Source organism: Carica papaya, chromosome 7, assembly GCF_054855325.1.
Source record: "Carica papaya isolate Zhongbai chromosome 7, ASM5485532v1, whole genome shotgun sequence".
NCBI lineage: Eukaryota > Viridiplantae > Streptophyta > Magnoliopsida > Brassicales > Caricaceae > Carica > Carica papaya.
Genome location: NC_142315.1, coordinates 12819100 through 12836130, shown reverse-complemented (window position 1 = coordinate 12836130; position 17031 = coordinate 12819100). Strand labels below are relative to the sequence as shown.

General features: G+C 34.1%; 3 protein-coding genes and 1 long non-coding RNA gene across 6 annotated transcripts; 2 read left to right on the top strand and 2 right to left on the bottom strand.

Moving 5' to 3' along the window:
* Positions 1 to 796: 796 nt before the first annotated feature.
* Positions 797 to 1966, bottom strand: LOC148252977 (uncharacterized). Its single transcript, XR_015813026.1, has 2 exons — positions 1828 to 1966; positions 797 to 1133 (listed from the first exon to the last, which is right to left on the bottom strand). It is a non-coding gene; the product is annotated as an uncharacterized LOC148252977 (long non-coding RNA).
* Positions 1967 to 2712: 746 nt separating this feature from the next.
* LOC110817665 (mechanosensitive ion channel protein 10-like) lies at positions 2713 to 9419 on the top strand. 2 transcript variants are annotated; one of them, XM_088206809.1, is made up of 8 exons: positions 2713 to 2805; positions 5830 to 6765; positions 6850 to 7175; positions 7263 to 7386; positions 7744 to 8037; positions 8120 to 8322; positions 8533 to 8847; positions 9078 to 9419. In XM_088206809.1, the coding sequence occupies exons 2-7, from the start codon at positions 6070 to 6072 to the stop codon at positions 8798 to 8800; spliced, it is 1911 nt and encodes a 636-aa protein (XP_088062935.1). In that variant the 5' UTR covers positions 2713 to 2805; positions 5830 to 6069; the 3' UTR covers positions 8801 to 8847; positions 9078 to 9419. The 2 variants fall into 2 exon arrangements, with proteins under 2 accessions (XP_088062935.1, XP_021901987.2); XM_022046295.2 differs by having other exon boundaries at positions 5830 to 7175.
* Positions 9420 to 9759: 340 nt separating this feature from the next.
* On the top strand, positions 9760 to 10379 carry PSBX (photosystem II subunit X). Its single transcript, XM_022046301.2, has one exon. The coding sequence runs from the start codon at positions 9868 to 9870 to the stop codon at positions 10234 to 10236; it is 369 nt and encodes a 122-aa protein (XP_021901993.1). The 5' UTR covers positions 9760 to 9867; the 3' UTR covers positions 10237 to 10379.
* Positions 10380 to 10829: 450 nt separating this feature from the next.
* On the bottom strand, positions 10830 to 14123 carry RPA1A (replication protein A 1A). 2 transcript variants are annotated; one of them, XM_022046300.2, is made up of 2 exons: positions 13527 to 14123; positions 10830 to 12746 (listed from the first exon to the last, which is right to left on the bottom strand). In XM_022046300.2, the coding sequence occupies exons 1-2, from the start codon at positions 13784 to 13786 to the stop codon at positions 11072 to 11074; spliced, it is 1935 nt and encodes a 644-aa protein (XP_021901992.1). In that variant the 5' UTR covers positions 13787 to 14123; the 3' UTR covers positions 10830 to 11071. The 2 variants fall into 2 exon arrangements, with proteins under 2 accessions (XP_021901992.1, XP_088062936.1); XM_088206810.1 differs by having other exon boundaries at positions 10830 to 12708; positions 13527 to 13689.
* Between the last annotated feature and the right edge of the window lie 2908 nt (positions 14124 to 17031).

Here is a 17031-nt window from a genome sequence, read left to right as displayed (position 1 = left end):
GTAATTGAAACTAAGAAAAATAAGGATAGTATGTGAATTTATAAGTGGATAAGTAGACAGCCTCACTAGATATCCTGAGAGATGGTGGACAGACCGGGTCTATAGGAGACCCTACTGGGAACATGGTCTCTCATATCGGACGAGGCATGGAAACTTTGTGTTTTGGCGCTCATACCGGACGAGGTATGGGGACGGCCCGTTTCACCCTCATACTGGACGGGGTATTAAGATTTATGGTTTTGGTGCCCATACCAGACGGGATATAGAGACGGCCCTGGAATTAAATTATTAATGTGAATTGTTCACGTGTAGCGGGAACCCCTATGGATTCCCATGGATACTAGTCGGCTGATAAAAGAATAAATTTGTTATCTAATGATTGAAATACAAAAGTATGACATGTACTATGATACAGATTATGTATGAATTTATGATGTTATTGTTTCTTATAAATTATTTTTATGAATCTCACGAAGGTAAATGGACAGTAAAAGTTTTTATTATTGATAAATGAGTTTGCTATAAATTATGCTCCATTGGTCGTTTTTGTTTTCTACCAACGTTTACTTCTGTGACAGTAAGATAGTGTGATGTCTTTACTGAGATAGTGTAACTCATTCCTTACGTAACCATTTCAGATCAGGAGGATTTGGTTCCAAAACCCGTTCCGCAGGAAGACGACGAATAGAAACATAAGAATTTATTAGTTTTCCTTATAATATTCATTCATAGTATTTTCTTTAGTTAATTTATTCTTTCATACGTTTAATTCGTTTTGGTTATCGTGTAAGAGATGTTAATCATAATTTATTTTATTTCGCTTTCGCACTTCGAATAAATTTATACATTTTCTTTTAATTTCCGATGCCGTTACAATCAATGAGAGCATAACGGATTCTCTTTACCACTTGGATATGTTACATATCATATAACATAAATCAAATATCACATATCACATCTCCAATGCATCCTAACACAGAACGATCACGCATTGGGTATCCCATAACATTCCACGTACACCTTAATACAGAACAATCATGTATGGACTTCTCAACATGTCTGATGGAGGCCGCATCCACGAATAAGGTTCATCCACATCACATGCCAACTTGGCCACACGCACGCACACAACCCTAATAACGGTTAAATGGGTTTCAAAGTCTTTTAATTATTATTATTATTATTTTATTCTCTTACTCTACTACACACACTTACAGAAACACATACACCTAAAATTTTATTTATATACCTATTCACAACACATTTACAGATAAGTACAATCTATTATTTTCCACAACAAACATATCAATATACGAATTAGGTACACAATCCCCCACCCGCACACATAGAACTTACATTCACATAATAGCACACGCACACACATCAATACTTACACCAATATGCAGTAATAATTAAAGATATATGTACCATATTATCTCATTAGGAATTAAAGGATAATCTCTATAAACATGATACTTATACATTCTTACATGTATACATATGATATAGTAGCACCCACACAATTAAATATATGTACACATGAATTTACGAGAAAAACATATTAGAAAACTTAAATACTTTATAATATCTATAAATAATTTATTAAAGGAAAAACAATTTTTTTATAAAAATGACAACCCTGAAGAGATCAACTCAATCTCTTATCTACCTATAATCGAAAAAAAAAAAAGTCAAAATTCTTACTAATTCGGATTTATGGTTCACTCTATGACCTAGTTACTACTCGAATATTTTCTTCAAAACAAGTGTATTAAATGACAAACTCTTTCAAAAATAATTATAACACAAAGGTGAATCGATTTTTACCTTGGACTTGCGACCCATGTCGCTAGAGTCGCCATGTGCCACCACACGCACATCACCAGGGTCACCACGCACCACCACATGCCTAACACGTGCTGCCAAGCACCTCCACGTGCCGTCATGCCCCTCCACGTGCCTAAACACGTGTCGTTGTCGGAACATCACGCGCCGCCGCCAGAACCGCTGCTCGCCGTAGCGAACTGATTCTAACTCACTGCAAAACATGTCGCACATTCAGATCCGGCACGGGTCTAGTGAAATCATGCCGGAAGGAGCCAAAGATCCGCAAAATCGTGACCAACCGACGCGAAGCTCCTTCTCCGATCACACTACCACACCTTCTCTCTTTAGTCTTCTAGATTCGAGCCTCTCTGATGCGTCGTCCGCACAAATCTGGTCACCGCATATTGCACACAGCACACCAATCTCTCTCTCTCACACAACATTTCTCCCCTTTTCTTTTTTAAATTTCTTCTTCACTTTTTGTAGGTGGCAGCGGATAGAATCTGCACATCTCTACCTCCCTCTCGATCGATTTCCATGTTGATCCCTTATTCTTCTTATTTTTCTTGTTTTTCATTTTTTTTCATTTTTTTTACAAGTGGGTATTAGAGGGAGTTTGAGTAGAGAGAGAGAGAGAGAGAGAGAGAGAGAGAGAGAGAGGGAGAGAGAGAAAGAGAGAGAGAGTGGCTGGAGGAGGAAGGCGTCGCGGAGGTGCTGAAGACCGAAGAAGAAGAAGAAGGGAACTGTCGTATGAGAGCTAAAAATCGGAAAAAAAAAAAAACAGAGAAAGAAGGAGAGGAGTAAGCCGTCGTTGGAGATTGGGAACCAGAAGAGGAAGAGAGAAGAAGAAAATCCAGAACCCAAGGTCGTTTCAGGTCACAGTGACACCGACCCGCATACCAAGTCTAGAAGGCGAACCACACACCCCAATGCGGTGAACCGAGGGGACCTTTCGAAAATCGAAAATAATTTCCGCCGGTAAGATTTTTTACCAAAATCCGTGACGTTAGGAACTTATCTTTTAGTTTTAATCTCGTTTTAGTTTTGACTAAATTCATTGATGTATGTATGTGGTGATTTTAAGAGCCTAACACTAACGGAAGGAAAATTTCCTCTTCAGGCGCAAGGAACTCGATTAGGAACCAAATTCATGAGGATTTATCAATTTATGGAATCTCTGTCTGTTGGATTTTTTATCAACAATTTATGAAATGAAAATGTTAGTCGAATTATGTTCAGATCTACATTTATTTTATATATTTTCAACACTTTCAGCCTAGGAAAACAATAAGAATGGGTTCGCTTTCAATTTCTGAGACTTAATCTTGATTTATTAAGTGTTTCTAACAATTTCTTCAAAAAAAATTGTATAATTATCTCGGATTCTCTGCATGTGGTTTCAGTATGGATTAAATTTGTCTCTAAGTCATGCGTCTGCTTAAATATAGGTTTTCAAAGAAAATTTTAAAATAGAAATTTTATGAGGAATATATGAGATTTAGATAGATTACTAAAGAAATTAATAAGTAAAATTAAAAGTAATAAGAAGAAGTTTGAATAAAAACTAAGATAGATTTAGAAGTGGGTCATGGACAAATAAGTGGTGGAAAACTTTAGAAAGATAAAAAAAAAAAAGCGAGAATGCTTATAAAACATCAAAACTCCAGCTCATTTAGTTGTATCAAGGAGATGAGTGTGTGTGTGTGTGTGTGTGTGCTTAGCTAAAACTCAGCAGGTTTCATAGTGAACATTACTTATGGAGAGATGATATGAAACCTGATTCAGACTTAGATAAGTATAAGTGTGATTTGTTTCGGATCACCTAGTAAATGCACTGCTATAACTAGATATTTGTATGTGTGTCTGGCTGAAATTCAATGAGTTTCACAGTAAACACTGTTTATGGATAGATAATATAAAAGCTGATTCAGACGTGAATAGATATAAACGTGATTTGTTTCAGATCACCTAACAAATGCACCGCTTTAACAAACTTGATATTTGTGTGTGTGTGCCTATCTATATAGTGATGAGATTTTTTTCGTCTCTCCTTGATAACGATATAAATGGTATCACATGATGAAAATCTTAAATAAGCTTTGAAAGATTAAGCATTTGAGAATATAAAGTTCAAATGATGTGAATGTGTGTGTATATGGATAAGATGGGTAAGAATTTTGCTTTGTAAAACGTATGAATATGAATCCGATAAGAATCCGTATATGGACATATCCGTGTGTATATGTAAAATTTTGATAATTAAGACTTTAGATAGAAATGTGTTATAAATAAGAAGTAAGTTCTATAATAAATGTGGATAGAAAGAGAAGACAGTGAGGAGATTAATAATAGATATGAAAAAAAAAAAAGAGGAATCATAATATAAATAAGACTTAGGAAATAGCAAGGTAGATAGGTTTTAGAGTAGAGGGATTAAGATCTAGAAGAATTTCATTATGATGTTTGTTTTATATTTCTTGAAAATTAAAAGTGTATTTTATTTTATATACTTGGTGTAAATGTATATTTGTATATTTCTGTATTGATTTTTGCACTTTCTTATTAAGCTCGTGAAGTTCACTGAATTTATACTTCCATATCAAATTAGAAAAGAATAGAAACAGTTTCATGATCATAAAAGATACTAAAGAAAACCTTTTAACCCTTTTTGTTTAATTTTGTGATGTAAAGAAAAGTGAAATTAAGATATTCTTATAATTAATTTTTATAAAATAATAACTTATGCATTTTAATTATAATTACTCCGTTATAAGTAATATATATTAATATATATGTATTAGTTCTATTAGTTAAAAATAGTGTCTAAGCCTTCATACCTTCTAAAATGGTATTGGGCCATCACACATATACGTATTTATGTACATAATGTTTTTTATTTGTAGAACTTAAAATTTTTGTAGTTAAGCTAACTCAAATTTAGGGTTTTTTCCCCTAAAAGAAAACACAAATTTAAGTTTTTGTCCATATATGCAAATGGGGCATATAATATTGTGATGTGATGCCAAATTGGTTAAACCAATTTGTGAATCTTAAGCCTAAAATTTTTTCTTTTTTGGATGAGTAGAATTTTTATAGAATTTTTAAAAAACTTAAAAGAGTATTTTTTTTACTTAATCATTGTTAGTATATATATTAGGTGAAATTCTTTCTAGTCATTTGAGATTGGATTCAGATTTTTGTTTCCTGGGTCTTTTAATATATATTTGAGTCTAGTAAATAGTTAGACATTAAAATATTTTTATTTGCAAAAGATAAATTGTAAAATTATAAAATAAATTAGAGTATGAATAACAAAAATAACATGAGCATGTATGATAGAAAATAAATTGCAATTTTTTAATGATGAAAAAATAGTAATAGTAAACAAAATTGTTGTTTTAGTCCACCCATTAAAATAATGAATTAAATAATTTGTAGATTCCACAACTAATGGGCTTTGACGTCTCGGTTTACACTAGAAAGTTATGTGTGTTGCATTCTTTTTATTATGAAAATTTTATAAACATAAATATATGTATATATATACACATAGATTTGATGTATAATTAAATTATATCTTAAATTTTTATGATCAAAACGTGCTAATAATTAATGGATGATTAAACGACTCAGACTTCACGTAGAGCAGAATTATTAGCTAACCACAATCGCAATCATGATTATGCAGCACACTTACTTCCAAGTGGTCACCCTTCCAATTTAAATTTATATATTACAACGAACTTTCGCGGGAACCCAATGCCTCTGTAACATGAACCATCTCTTTCCTTCGTCAATTAGGTCTTTATTTATTAAATTCCCACTGTCTCATTTTCGTTTTTAGTGTCTTTTTTCATTTGGTGTTTCCCATGGAGGCCTCTTATCTGGTAATGGTAGGATATGTCTTTTCTATGTATATACCTCCTCTGTTCTTGGAAGTACCCGTTCGACATTGAAAGCTATTTTCTGCACTTTGACCCAAGCTGTGCTTCTTTCTCCCAGGAATAAACCTGTTTGTTTACCGGGAACTGTGATAAAAGGCGATTAGGTCTCAACTGTGAGAGTAAAGCTTCACATAATGGAAACAGTGAAAGGCATGGCGGAGAAGAAAGGAACAAACGATGTCCTACTCCAGATTTCGATCCCCGAAGAAACCGATGGACAAAGTAAATCTTATTCCGCGTCAAATAATACTACCCAAGTTGGATCTTCCCCAAAAGGGAATGTCAATGACCAAACGCTATGACTCCAAGGACTCCAGGTAAGCCGCCCAAGATCCCAACTCAGCCCATATCACGACAAAATTCGCTTTCCTCCTCTTCAATGCCAAAGCCCAAATCAAGATTTTCTGAGCCAGTACAGGCAAAAAAGTCCAGCTCACCTGCTCCCGGTTCGCCGGTGAACAGGACTGATTCCGTTTCAAAAGATTCGACGGGTCAAGAGGAGGAGGAAGATGACGACGAGGTTTACAAGACTGCAGTTCTTGAGGTGAGTAAAAAGAAGACACGTAAGAGGCGGAGAGTGAGTGTGTTACTTGAATGGACTGTATTCTTATGTCTGATTGGAATTTTGGTTGCGAGTTTAACTGTTGACAAATTGGAAAACACCTCCATCTGGAGTCTAGCATTATGGAGATGGTGTATTTTACTGGAGGTGATAGTTTGTGGGCAATTGGTAACTGAGTGGTTTGTGAAAATTCTGGTTTTCTCCATTGAAAGAAACTTCATGCTTAGAAAGAAGGTTCTATATTTTGTTTATGGGGTGAAAAAGAGTTTCCGAGTTTTTCTTTGGTTTGGTCTTATTCTCTTAGCTTGGGGATTGCTGTTTAACCATGGAGTAGCCAGATCAAGGCGAACAAAACGTATTCTAAGTTATATTACAAGGGCTCTTGCTGCTTTCCTTATTGGGGCGGCTCTATGGCTGCTTAAATCTCTTTTGGTAAAGACACTGGCTGCTTCCTTTCACGTTACTAGATTCTTCGATCGGATTCAAGATTCGATTTTCCATCACTATGTTGTTCAGACTCTTTCAGGACCTCCATTGATGCAGATGGGACCACAACTTGGGAGAACAAATAGTCAATTAAGTTTCAGGAACGACAAGACAAAAAAACAGGAAATGGTTGATGTAGAAAAGCTCAACAAATCAAATCAACAAAAAATTTCTGCTTGGGATATGAAAGGCTTGGTTGATATCGTAAGTGGTTCAGGGCTGTATACTTTATCACACTCTCTGGACTATGTTCATGCTGAGGAGGAAGACCAAAAGGACGAGAAAATTAACAGCGAGCGGGAAGCTAAGGCAGCTGCTTACCGGATTTTCAGAAATGTGGCTAAGCCTGACAGCAGGTGAGGATATCTAATTTCAACAGAAGTCTCCCTGCATTTGATAACTCTAGTATTTCTTTTTAATTGATTTTCTGTTTAATGAATTAGGTACATCGAAGAGGATGATCTTTTACTGTTCATGGAAAAGGAAAAAGTGGACCGTGTGTTTCAATTATTTGAAGGTGCAGAAGAATCTAAAAAGATAAAGAGAAAGGCTTTGAAGAATTGGCTGGTAAGCTCCACAACTAAATTGCTTTTATATTATAGTGTTTTGATGTATAATGAAATGAGATTTAACAACTTTCAATACTTTTTCGTCTGGGTACCATTTCCCTCCTGTACAACATTGAATGGCTGTTAGAATGTGTATATATTGCATATCTACATGTGTTCAACTCATTATTCAGGATAAATGTGTATTGTCTTGGATCCAAATAACAAACAAAAAATATTTCTTTAAAACATTTTTAGATCTTTTTGGAAGCTATGATGTCAAGCACTGTTGAAGGTTAAAACAACATTAGATTTTATAACTTGAAACCAATTTGACTTTCTTTAACGCAAATCATTTTAACTTAAATGTTTGCAGGTGAATGTTTATCTTGATCGCAAATCGTTGGCATTTTCTTTGAGTGATAGCAAAACAGCCATAGAGGAGCTAAACAGGCTTGGTATAGTGGTTGTGATTGTTGTGAGTATTATTGCAACGTTATTCCTAATGGGACTTTTGACAACTGGAGTCCTCCTTTTCATCTCCTCACAGCTTTTACTCATAGCATTCATGTTTGGCAACATGGCCAAAACTATGTTCGAGGCCATCATATTTGTATTTGTGATGCATCCATTTGACGTAGGTGATCGTTGTGTCATTGATGGAGTACAGGTGATTCCCTTAAGCCTGAAATGGCTTGTGAACTTTGATTCTATAGTTATCGTCAGCTTGACTAACGTCTGATATCTCACAGATGGTTGTTGAAGAGGTGAACATTCTGACAACGGTGTTTTTAAGATTCGACAATGAGAAAATATTCTATCCAAATGCAGTTCTAGCTACCAAACCGATCAGCAACTTTTACAGGAGTCCAGAAATGTGTGATGCTGTGGAGTTTTCTGTTCATATTTCCACCTCAATGGATCAAATTGGAGAGCTGAAAGATAGATTAAAATCGTATGTCATCTCTTATCAATCAATCTTTCTTCTACTAATGCAATTTCTCCATTATGCTTTGATGCTTTCTTAATGTGATGATCAAAGTTCCTGAACTTTGTGTATTCTAAATGCTAGGTGGTCATACAGTTCATCTACTTGCACTGTATACAGCAATGTACTTTCTATTTCCAAAACTATCATCTAATTATCTTCACTTTGCAACAACAGGTACATAGAAGGCAAACCTGAGTACTGGCGTCCTGGCCATCTTGTGATAGTTAAGGAGATTGAGAATGTGAATAAGATGAAAATGGCTGTCTTTTTTACTCATACCATAAACTTTCAGAATTATGGAGATAAGATTAGCAGGAGATCTGAGTTGGTCTTGCAACTAAAGAATATTTTTGAAGATCTCAATATTATGTATCAGCTTCTGCCCCAGAAAGTTGACCTCAGTTATGTCGGGCCACCATCTCCAGCATTTCCACCTCATTGATCGTATTCTTCTGACTGCAAGCTTCTTCTTCTCCTCACATCTTGCAAGTATGTTTAGTTCAATTGCACAACAAGCAATGTACTGCATTTTGAACTGTGTTTCTAATCATGAATGCAGTGAATTTCCCACTGATACTAATTTTCTGTAAGTGTGGACCAGAAGAAAAAGGAAAAAAAAAAAAAGAAAGGAGACTTTTCGGCTATAGTGGTTATATAATTTTTTTACGAACTAAATGTCCATATCAGATTTCTAATGTTTAGTTCCACTGGATGTGCAGATAGACATAGGAGATAATAAGGAAATTTCAGTAGCTTGAGCTGGGAGTATAGTTTCAAATTTTAAATGATTCAAGATCAATTTCAAAAATAAGAAGAAGAAGAGGTAGCTTGATCACTTCTGGTTTGCTGGCCTCTCGATGAGCTGAGTTCAACTCAAGTTTTTTATTTTTTATTTTTTCTTTTTGAGTGAATGTGTTATCGTGAATCAGTTTGTTTTAGAGAATATGAAGTTTTTACTCAATTCTCCTGTTTTCTCATTTCATCATTGTTTTTTTTTTTGGTTTAAAAAATAAAGAAATGTTCCTAAACACTCTTAGATGGAATCTTAATTTTTGTGTTTCCTTTTAGAATCACAAACTGAAAATCCTGATAGCAACTTTTCTCTTCTTTTGCTCCCATGTTCCGTAACTCATTAGTTTGTTGAGTTGCAGTACAAGAGGGGTTTAACAAAAGTAATTCTAACAAACAAGTAATTGTAACTTATCAACAGTTGGGAGGAGTTGTGGCCCAAAATAAATGCCTCTTGAGCCCAATTGAGAGAATCAGAAGAATGAAGGAGGCCCTTCACCAAATTTCAAAACTGACGTTGATTGGACCATTGAGATAACCTTATCCACCAATTCTTAATGGAGAAGCTGCCACATAGGACAGCAGATATCTCAATTCCCCACCTCTCATCACCCCCATTTCTCTCCTCTCAAAAACACCCCAATCTCTAATACACAAGCACAATTTCATAGCATCCAAGCTTTTCCTTACTCAGAGAAACACAGAGAAGAGAGAACAAAAATGGCTTCAACCTCAGCTGTTTCTATGGCCATGCCTTCAACTCGTACAATCCAAAAGCGGTTGCCAAGCTCTGAAGCTTTCTTCAAGCCATTACCTGTCAAACCATCAAAAGCAGTAGTAGCCCACAAGCCCAACGCACGGCTGCAGATCAATGCCGGATCCTTCAAGGAGAAGTTTGCAACTGGATTGACAGCTGCTGCTCTCACTGCTTCCATGGTTATCCCAGAGGTTGCTGAGGCTGCAGGTCCCGGCGTCTCCCCATCTCTTAAGAACTTCTTGCTTAGCATTGTTGCAGGTGGTGTGGTGCTTGGTGCCATTGTCGGTGCCGTTATTGGTGTCGCCAATTTCGACCCTGTCAAGAGGAGTTGAAATGTAGAGGCTTATCTATTAATTCAATTCTGAGGGCTTTTTTCCTTTTTCTTTTATGTATCTCTTCTCTGTCTCAATCAACTCTATGTTGTGTGTGTAATCCGTGAAATCTTTTAGCTGTAATTTGGTCCAAAACTTGTCAATTCTCCATTCTTATTTATCATTTGTCATAACAGAGGAACACGTCCACCATTGGGACTCTTTTCAACAATAATGCCATTCTTCACATCTTACAAGAAAATGATGCAACAGCAATCACACTATGCCTAATACCAGTTTTACAGCAGTGCAAGATCAAAAACATGCATCATACTTGTTTCATTTCCTCTTGTTTAACGACTACAAGAAAAAAAATGACACCAATTCTTTCATATACAACTCGGTAATGGAGTATCATTACGCATAAAATATTAACACTTCAACTCTTCAATAAAGTCTTTATGCTCAACAAGAACCGAGTCACCTCATAAACCAAATACAAACATTATATGGACTAAATGGATTTTTTGTTTACAATAAGAATATATATGTATATCTTTACAAATAAATTTTACAATTTTTTTAAAATTCATTTATTTAAAACATAATCTGCATATCATCAAATGACTCATTTAGATTCCAATGCTTAGTAGTCCTTAAAAGCTACGGGAAAGAATATAGAAACCGGAAAAAAAAGAACTAAAAGAACAAAATCAAATGAAGAGGACGCCACTAACCCGTGGAACTACTAAGATGGGAAAAGGAAACTAATTCCGCCAAGAACCAAGAATTATAAGTCTCCTCAGCAGAACCAAACTAAGGGATCCAGATATCATTTACTTCAAGTTCACAGTCCTTATCTACGAGACCTTGTGATCAAATCAAGCAGGTACTTGCTCTCTGAAGAATAGTTCACTTTATCTGCCTTAATAACGGTAATCTTAACCTTCTGCTCGTCACCATACATTTCCTCTTTGATTTTAAGCCTAAACAAATACTGTTGAAAGAGTCTGCCTCGGATTATCTCTGCAAATCTGGTATCATCCTGTAATTCATATTTCAAGCTGTATAACTCCTTTGCTGAGCAACCCAATATCTCTTCACCAGATTCCTGAAAAGCTGTTACCCAAGTCAGTCCACTGTGGTCTTGAATTTGAGCCTGAAGAAGATATCTATACTCGCATTCAGCAAATTCTTGGTTGCACCTGTCACACTGCCATCTTGAGTCTCCTGATCGTGTCACCTTCTTATTGCACTGTCTATCTCCGATCATCAAAGGGCAAGCTGTGTAACAGAAAGTATCTGTTTTGATGAAAGTCACTGTTGCCCTCACTGTGACCCAGTCTGGTTTATCCGATCTTCCCAGACCTTCATCCTTGATCTGAGACACATTTTTCCGTATATCATTCTTCGATGCTCCGGGTATTATATCTCTAGAAATAGACATTGCAGCAGCATCCTTTCCCCCTCGATCAAACCAGTTTCTGAGGTTGACAGCTTCTGGAAAATCTGGATTTATAAAGAGCTGAGTAGAAGAGATAGTTCCTATGGATTTCCCACTGAAGTCACTGACTTTTCCAGCTTTGACTGCTAAAACTGGGAAAGACCCGGATCCAACTAAGTCTTGAAGCTTCTGACCTTCCTTATTACAGAAATCTCCCCAAAGGGTTAGCTCAACAGTCCTGCCAGACGCATCCTTCAGATTCAAAACTCTTCTCTGCGTTTCCATACCATTCTTTCTCAAGATAGGAACCGATGGATTCACTGATATCACAATGCCAATAACATCAAGTATGGAATTGTTCTTGGCATTTTCAATTTCACTGATAGGAAGGAAGGAGAATTGCTGTCTTGGTATGGAAGCATCTTCATCGGGACACAGCTCCACAGTTGAAGTTGACTCCATTAATATCTCCCATTCATTCTTCAAATGATTAAAGTTCTTTTGTGCAGGCTTTAATGAACCTTTTGAAATCATGTAGACCCTACCAACCTCAATCACATCATAGAAACGGTCAACAACAGCATTGAAGCAAGTAACTCGTATCTCCCCTCCATCAGAGTCTAGAAGGTCAAATGAGAAAACCTTCCCATCTCCCCGGGCATTGTTATAGCGACGAAGATCTCCTTTCGCAGTTACTCTAGCCCTAATGGCCCACCGGCCCTGATAAGGATTTAAAGCAGCAATAGGAATGATTCGTGCTGGTGCCTCATTTTTCACCATTGTGCCATGATTTTTATAATTTGGAGGGGGTCGATATGGAGGTTGGACAGTAGGTCGGAAAGTCTGCACACTGCTACCAGGATTTTGAACAGTAGAACTATTAATAGCTCTAGCAGGAGCGCTATTGTTACTAGGATTTTGGAAGTTTAAACCATTGTTACAAGTTCTTGCTGGCGCCAGTGGCTGCAAAATGCTAGAAGCAGACGTTGGTTTTTCAGCTGCTGCATCTGATTCACTCAACATCTTTGGATTCCCAACTATTTCACAATCTGGTATTATAGTTTCCATATTCAGCACAACAATAATTCTGCACAAGATAATGAAAGATGTACACCAGTATCAAGAAGCAACAAATTCTGCAAAATGTCATAATTTTCAAAAGAACAAAGCAATCATATAACAAATATTTACTAAGGGTCTCTGATTTGATATCTATTTAGAGGTTTAGCTATGGTACCCTGAAGTCGTCTTTCTGTACAATCAGCTGCATCCAGTGCTGTATGTTAATTACGTTTTAATAACGTATCATAGTTAGAACCTGTCCACATTTGTCTCCACCATTTTTTCTCTACTTCTAACTAAAATAAAGAAGCATTGCCTACGTTCAGATTACTATTTTCCTCTTAACATGCCTGAGGCCTTTGTCAAAGCAACAAGCCAAATCTACATTGGAATAGCATGTTAATGATTAACTACTGCTATGAAAAGACAAACCACGACAACATTGGTTATTAGGAATGTACCTTTGCTTTCTATTATTTATACTTGCACAGTTCTAACATGAACTTTTGCACCTCATATTTTAGAACATGCCTTTTTATGTTTTTGTTGTTTTATGGGACAGAAGGCAAATATTTGTTTTCTAACGGTGTTTTTTTGTTTTTATAGGAACGACTTCTTTTTTATATTTTTTATGTATAAGATCATCCTGGAAAAAATAGCATCCCTACAGCAAATTCAATTTCAATATTGAATCTCCAAACCACGTCTAGCAGGAGCTTAAAAATTGCACAATCACTTAAACACAGATGCAAGCAGAAGGACCTCTTAAAGAAATCAAAACTACACAATCACTAAGAAAACGTACTTGCGGCCGCGCGCATCGCTGCAAATGTAATCAATTAGCTGAACAATGGACCCCTTCTTGACCCGGCCGTCTCTGACTTGGTCGTTGAGCTGTGTCGCGAGTATCGCTTGCTGAGCCCATAGGGAGTCAGAGATGAGGAACCGGTACCTCTCCTGATCGGTGACGATCCGCTTGATATCTAAGACCTGAACCAGCGGCTTGGAATTAAGGTCGCCTCCATTGATGGCAGGGATCGCATTGGGAGTCAGATTCACAGCCATTGTCACCTCTAGGATATGAAAAAGGGATAAGAATAGGAAAGATTAACAGAAGGGAGGGTTCGCAACAGAGGCAGTAGCAGAAATGAGAAACCCTAGAATTGGAGATGAGAGGGAAAGAGGAAGAGGAGTTTGGAGGATTTGAATTCGTTTGTTGTTGAATGAATTTGTAGTGATGATACAGACAAGTAGGAAGTAATGAGGAATATAAAAGCTCTGCGTTCGGGGCGGGGATTTGAGGGTGCAGAGGGAATTAAATTTGAAGAAGCTGTGAGTTCTTTAAAAACCGGCGTTGAAGTTTTTGGGAACAAACAAACAGGTTTTTTTCCCTGGGTTAATCTGTCCCATATTCGGCCAATCAACTAAATGGAATAAAAAATTATTTTATCTGAAATTTTTATATTATACTAAATTTTATTAATTTAAATTATCAAATTAATTCCTAGATTTTGAAATTTATTATAATTAAATTTCTGATTTTTTTTAAATTTAATTTATTATATCTTCTAATTATTTTAAATGTTATATTCTATTTGTTAACCTAAAAATCTAAAATAATTAGGTTATATTTAGATATTTTAAAAATAATGTAAAAGAATAATATTAATTAATTAATTATAGTACTAACTTAATAAAAAGACATGGATGCAATAACTTGTTATTAATTTAATTAATGCCATTTTTTTAGCTATTTTTTAAAACATTCACATATAAACAAATTATTTTAGTTTTTTGCATTAAAAATATAAAAAAAAAAAGTTGGACATTTGAAACAAATAGAAAATACTAAGTACTAAATTATAATCAAGAAAGCATTAGAGAAGAAATTGTAACAAGTATCAAATTAATTATGGAGATTAATTTAGTAATTTGTTCATTTTATTAAAATAAAATAGAGATATTCTGAGGCAATTTACTAAGTTAGTCCCCAAATTTCAACACTTGTTACAATTTGGTGTCTAATAATTTTTCCTTACAATTTGGTCCTTCACGTTTTCTATTTGTTACCAAACCTACAGTTTCTTTTTTATTTTTTAACAGACAAAGGTAAGATGGTTAGATTATATTGTGTGCTTTAAAAAATATTTAAAGGCTAATTAATTAAATTCATAAAGATTATAGTAATAACAAAAATAAGAATAGAATTATTATTCATTAAATTAATTAATTAAGCTGAACTATATTTTAAATTATCAAAATATAACGTAGGTATTTAACTTTTTTCGTAAAAAAAAAATAAAAGAAAACTAAGCACTTGAAATAAATAGAAAAACATAAAGAATCAAATTGTAATGAAATAAGTATTATGGATCAAATTATAATAAGTATCAAATATTAGGTTTAATCTAGTAATTTATTCGAAAATATTTTGTTTTACAAATGATTGTATGTTATATATATATATATATGATAATGTAATAAAAAATAAAAAAAGAAATAAGAGAAAAACACAAAAAGTAAACAAGAAGTCTTTCTTCAAATTCATCATCTCATTGAGGATTGATCACAATCTCTATTTTATGAGTACATGAGAAGAGAAGAAGTGTGGACATCTATAAATTAAGTAATCAACAAAGTTTATAGCTCTCCTTGGTTGCAAATTTTAAAACAAAAAGGATGTCTTGTTGAAAAACCTAGTGGGATAACATTTTGATCAAGAAAGAAAGAGTACTACTACATGCAACAAGTAGAGCCTTACCAAAAAGTATCATGTTACTTCTTTAAGCCCACGCATTCCAATATTACATACTAATTTCTTAAATGTAACAATAAGCAATGTTTTGATAAAATAAATGTAGTGGGATGCTATTTAAATGAATTTCATGAACTTCAATTTTATCACCCTTTGGTCATGCCTGAAAAAAGAATGTTGATCAAATATGTTTTATTTTATCATCTTTAATGTATCAATCTATTAATTGAGTTATTGCTATAGTATTATCCTCAATAATTATCGTTGTGCATTCTTTTTATAATATAAATTATATTTTTTTTGAACATGTTGAATCATTAATTTCAGTCATACATAAATAATATTTCTACATTTACTATTTATTTTTAAAAACTATCATGATATTACTATACTACCTTACATGACCAAATAGTTTGTTTGGGATCTAGTTATATGTCAATTAAATAAATATTATGTATTTGCATGATAAATTAATTGTTATTTTGGTCATTTTGAATAAAATAAGCTTATTTCTATCGTTATTCGAAAATATTTAAATATAAGTTTAATCTCATTTTAATGTCTTCTTATTTGGGGGGAAGATATTTCTAATAAATTTACAAAAAAAATGTTAAATAAGACCAAATATTATTAGCAAAATATATTGGTAATTTTATTGCACTAATATAATGTACTTTTAGCATGAAGTAGTTCTTCACTATCCTCATGAATTCAAAAATAATCTCTATGCAGATCGAGTGATTGAACAATAATATGAGTATTTCATGGAGTATTTTATTCATATAAAATCATTTTAAAATCTTTTCTATGTACACTCATGGATAAATATAAATTTCATTTGCTAAAAACGTTCAAATTATAAACTAATACTAAATTTTGTTTTTGTTCATATATTTTGCTTTGAATTCTCTTTTTAAATAATCAAATACTTTAGAAATCTCTTATGAAGTTCAATACTATGTCCAAGTAACCTTTTTCATTCTATGTTGTCTTTGTTGAAAATTTTTATGCTCAGTTTTTCATCATGATAAGTGGTATGTTAAACTATAATTCTTGATTCAGATAGTGTCTCTGTAATCTAGTCCTAAAATTATTCAATTTTTGCTATTTCAATCATTTTTCTCTTATGTTTTTGTCAAGAGGCTTAGAGATAGACCTTAATCGTAAGTAAGTTGTGTGTTTGATTGAGATCATAAGTAGGAATTTAGGGTTTTGATTGAGAGAATAAGAGGAAGATAAGAAAAAGTGGACTAAATAGAAAGATTAGAGAATGAGGAGAAGGATATTCACTAATGATTCAATGATTTCTCATTAGATGAGAATGAAAATACTACTAGCTGAGTTAGATACACCTAACATTCCCTCCTATTAAATCATTTACTGGTTCCATATGTAGAATTTATGGATAAATGCAAATAATGGCTACCCTTTTGTTAGGTTGTACTACACCTGACAAGAAAGAAAAATGAAAATATTTTAACTTGATTGAAGCTAAAAGTTAAAAGGAAAGAAGTTTCTACGTAAGGTACTTGAACTTGGATTTTTTTTAGATACA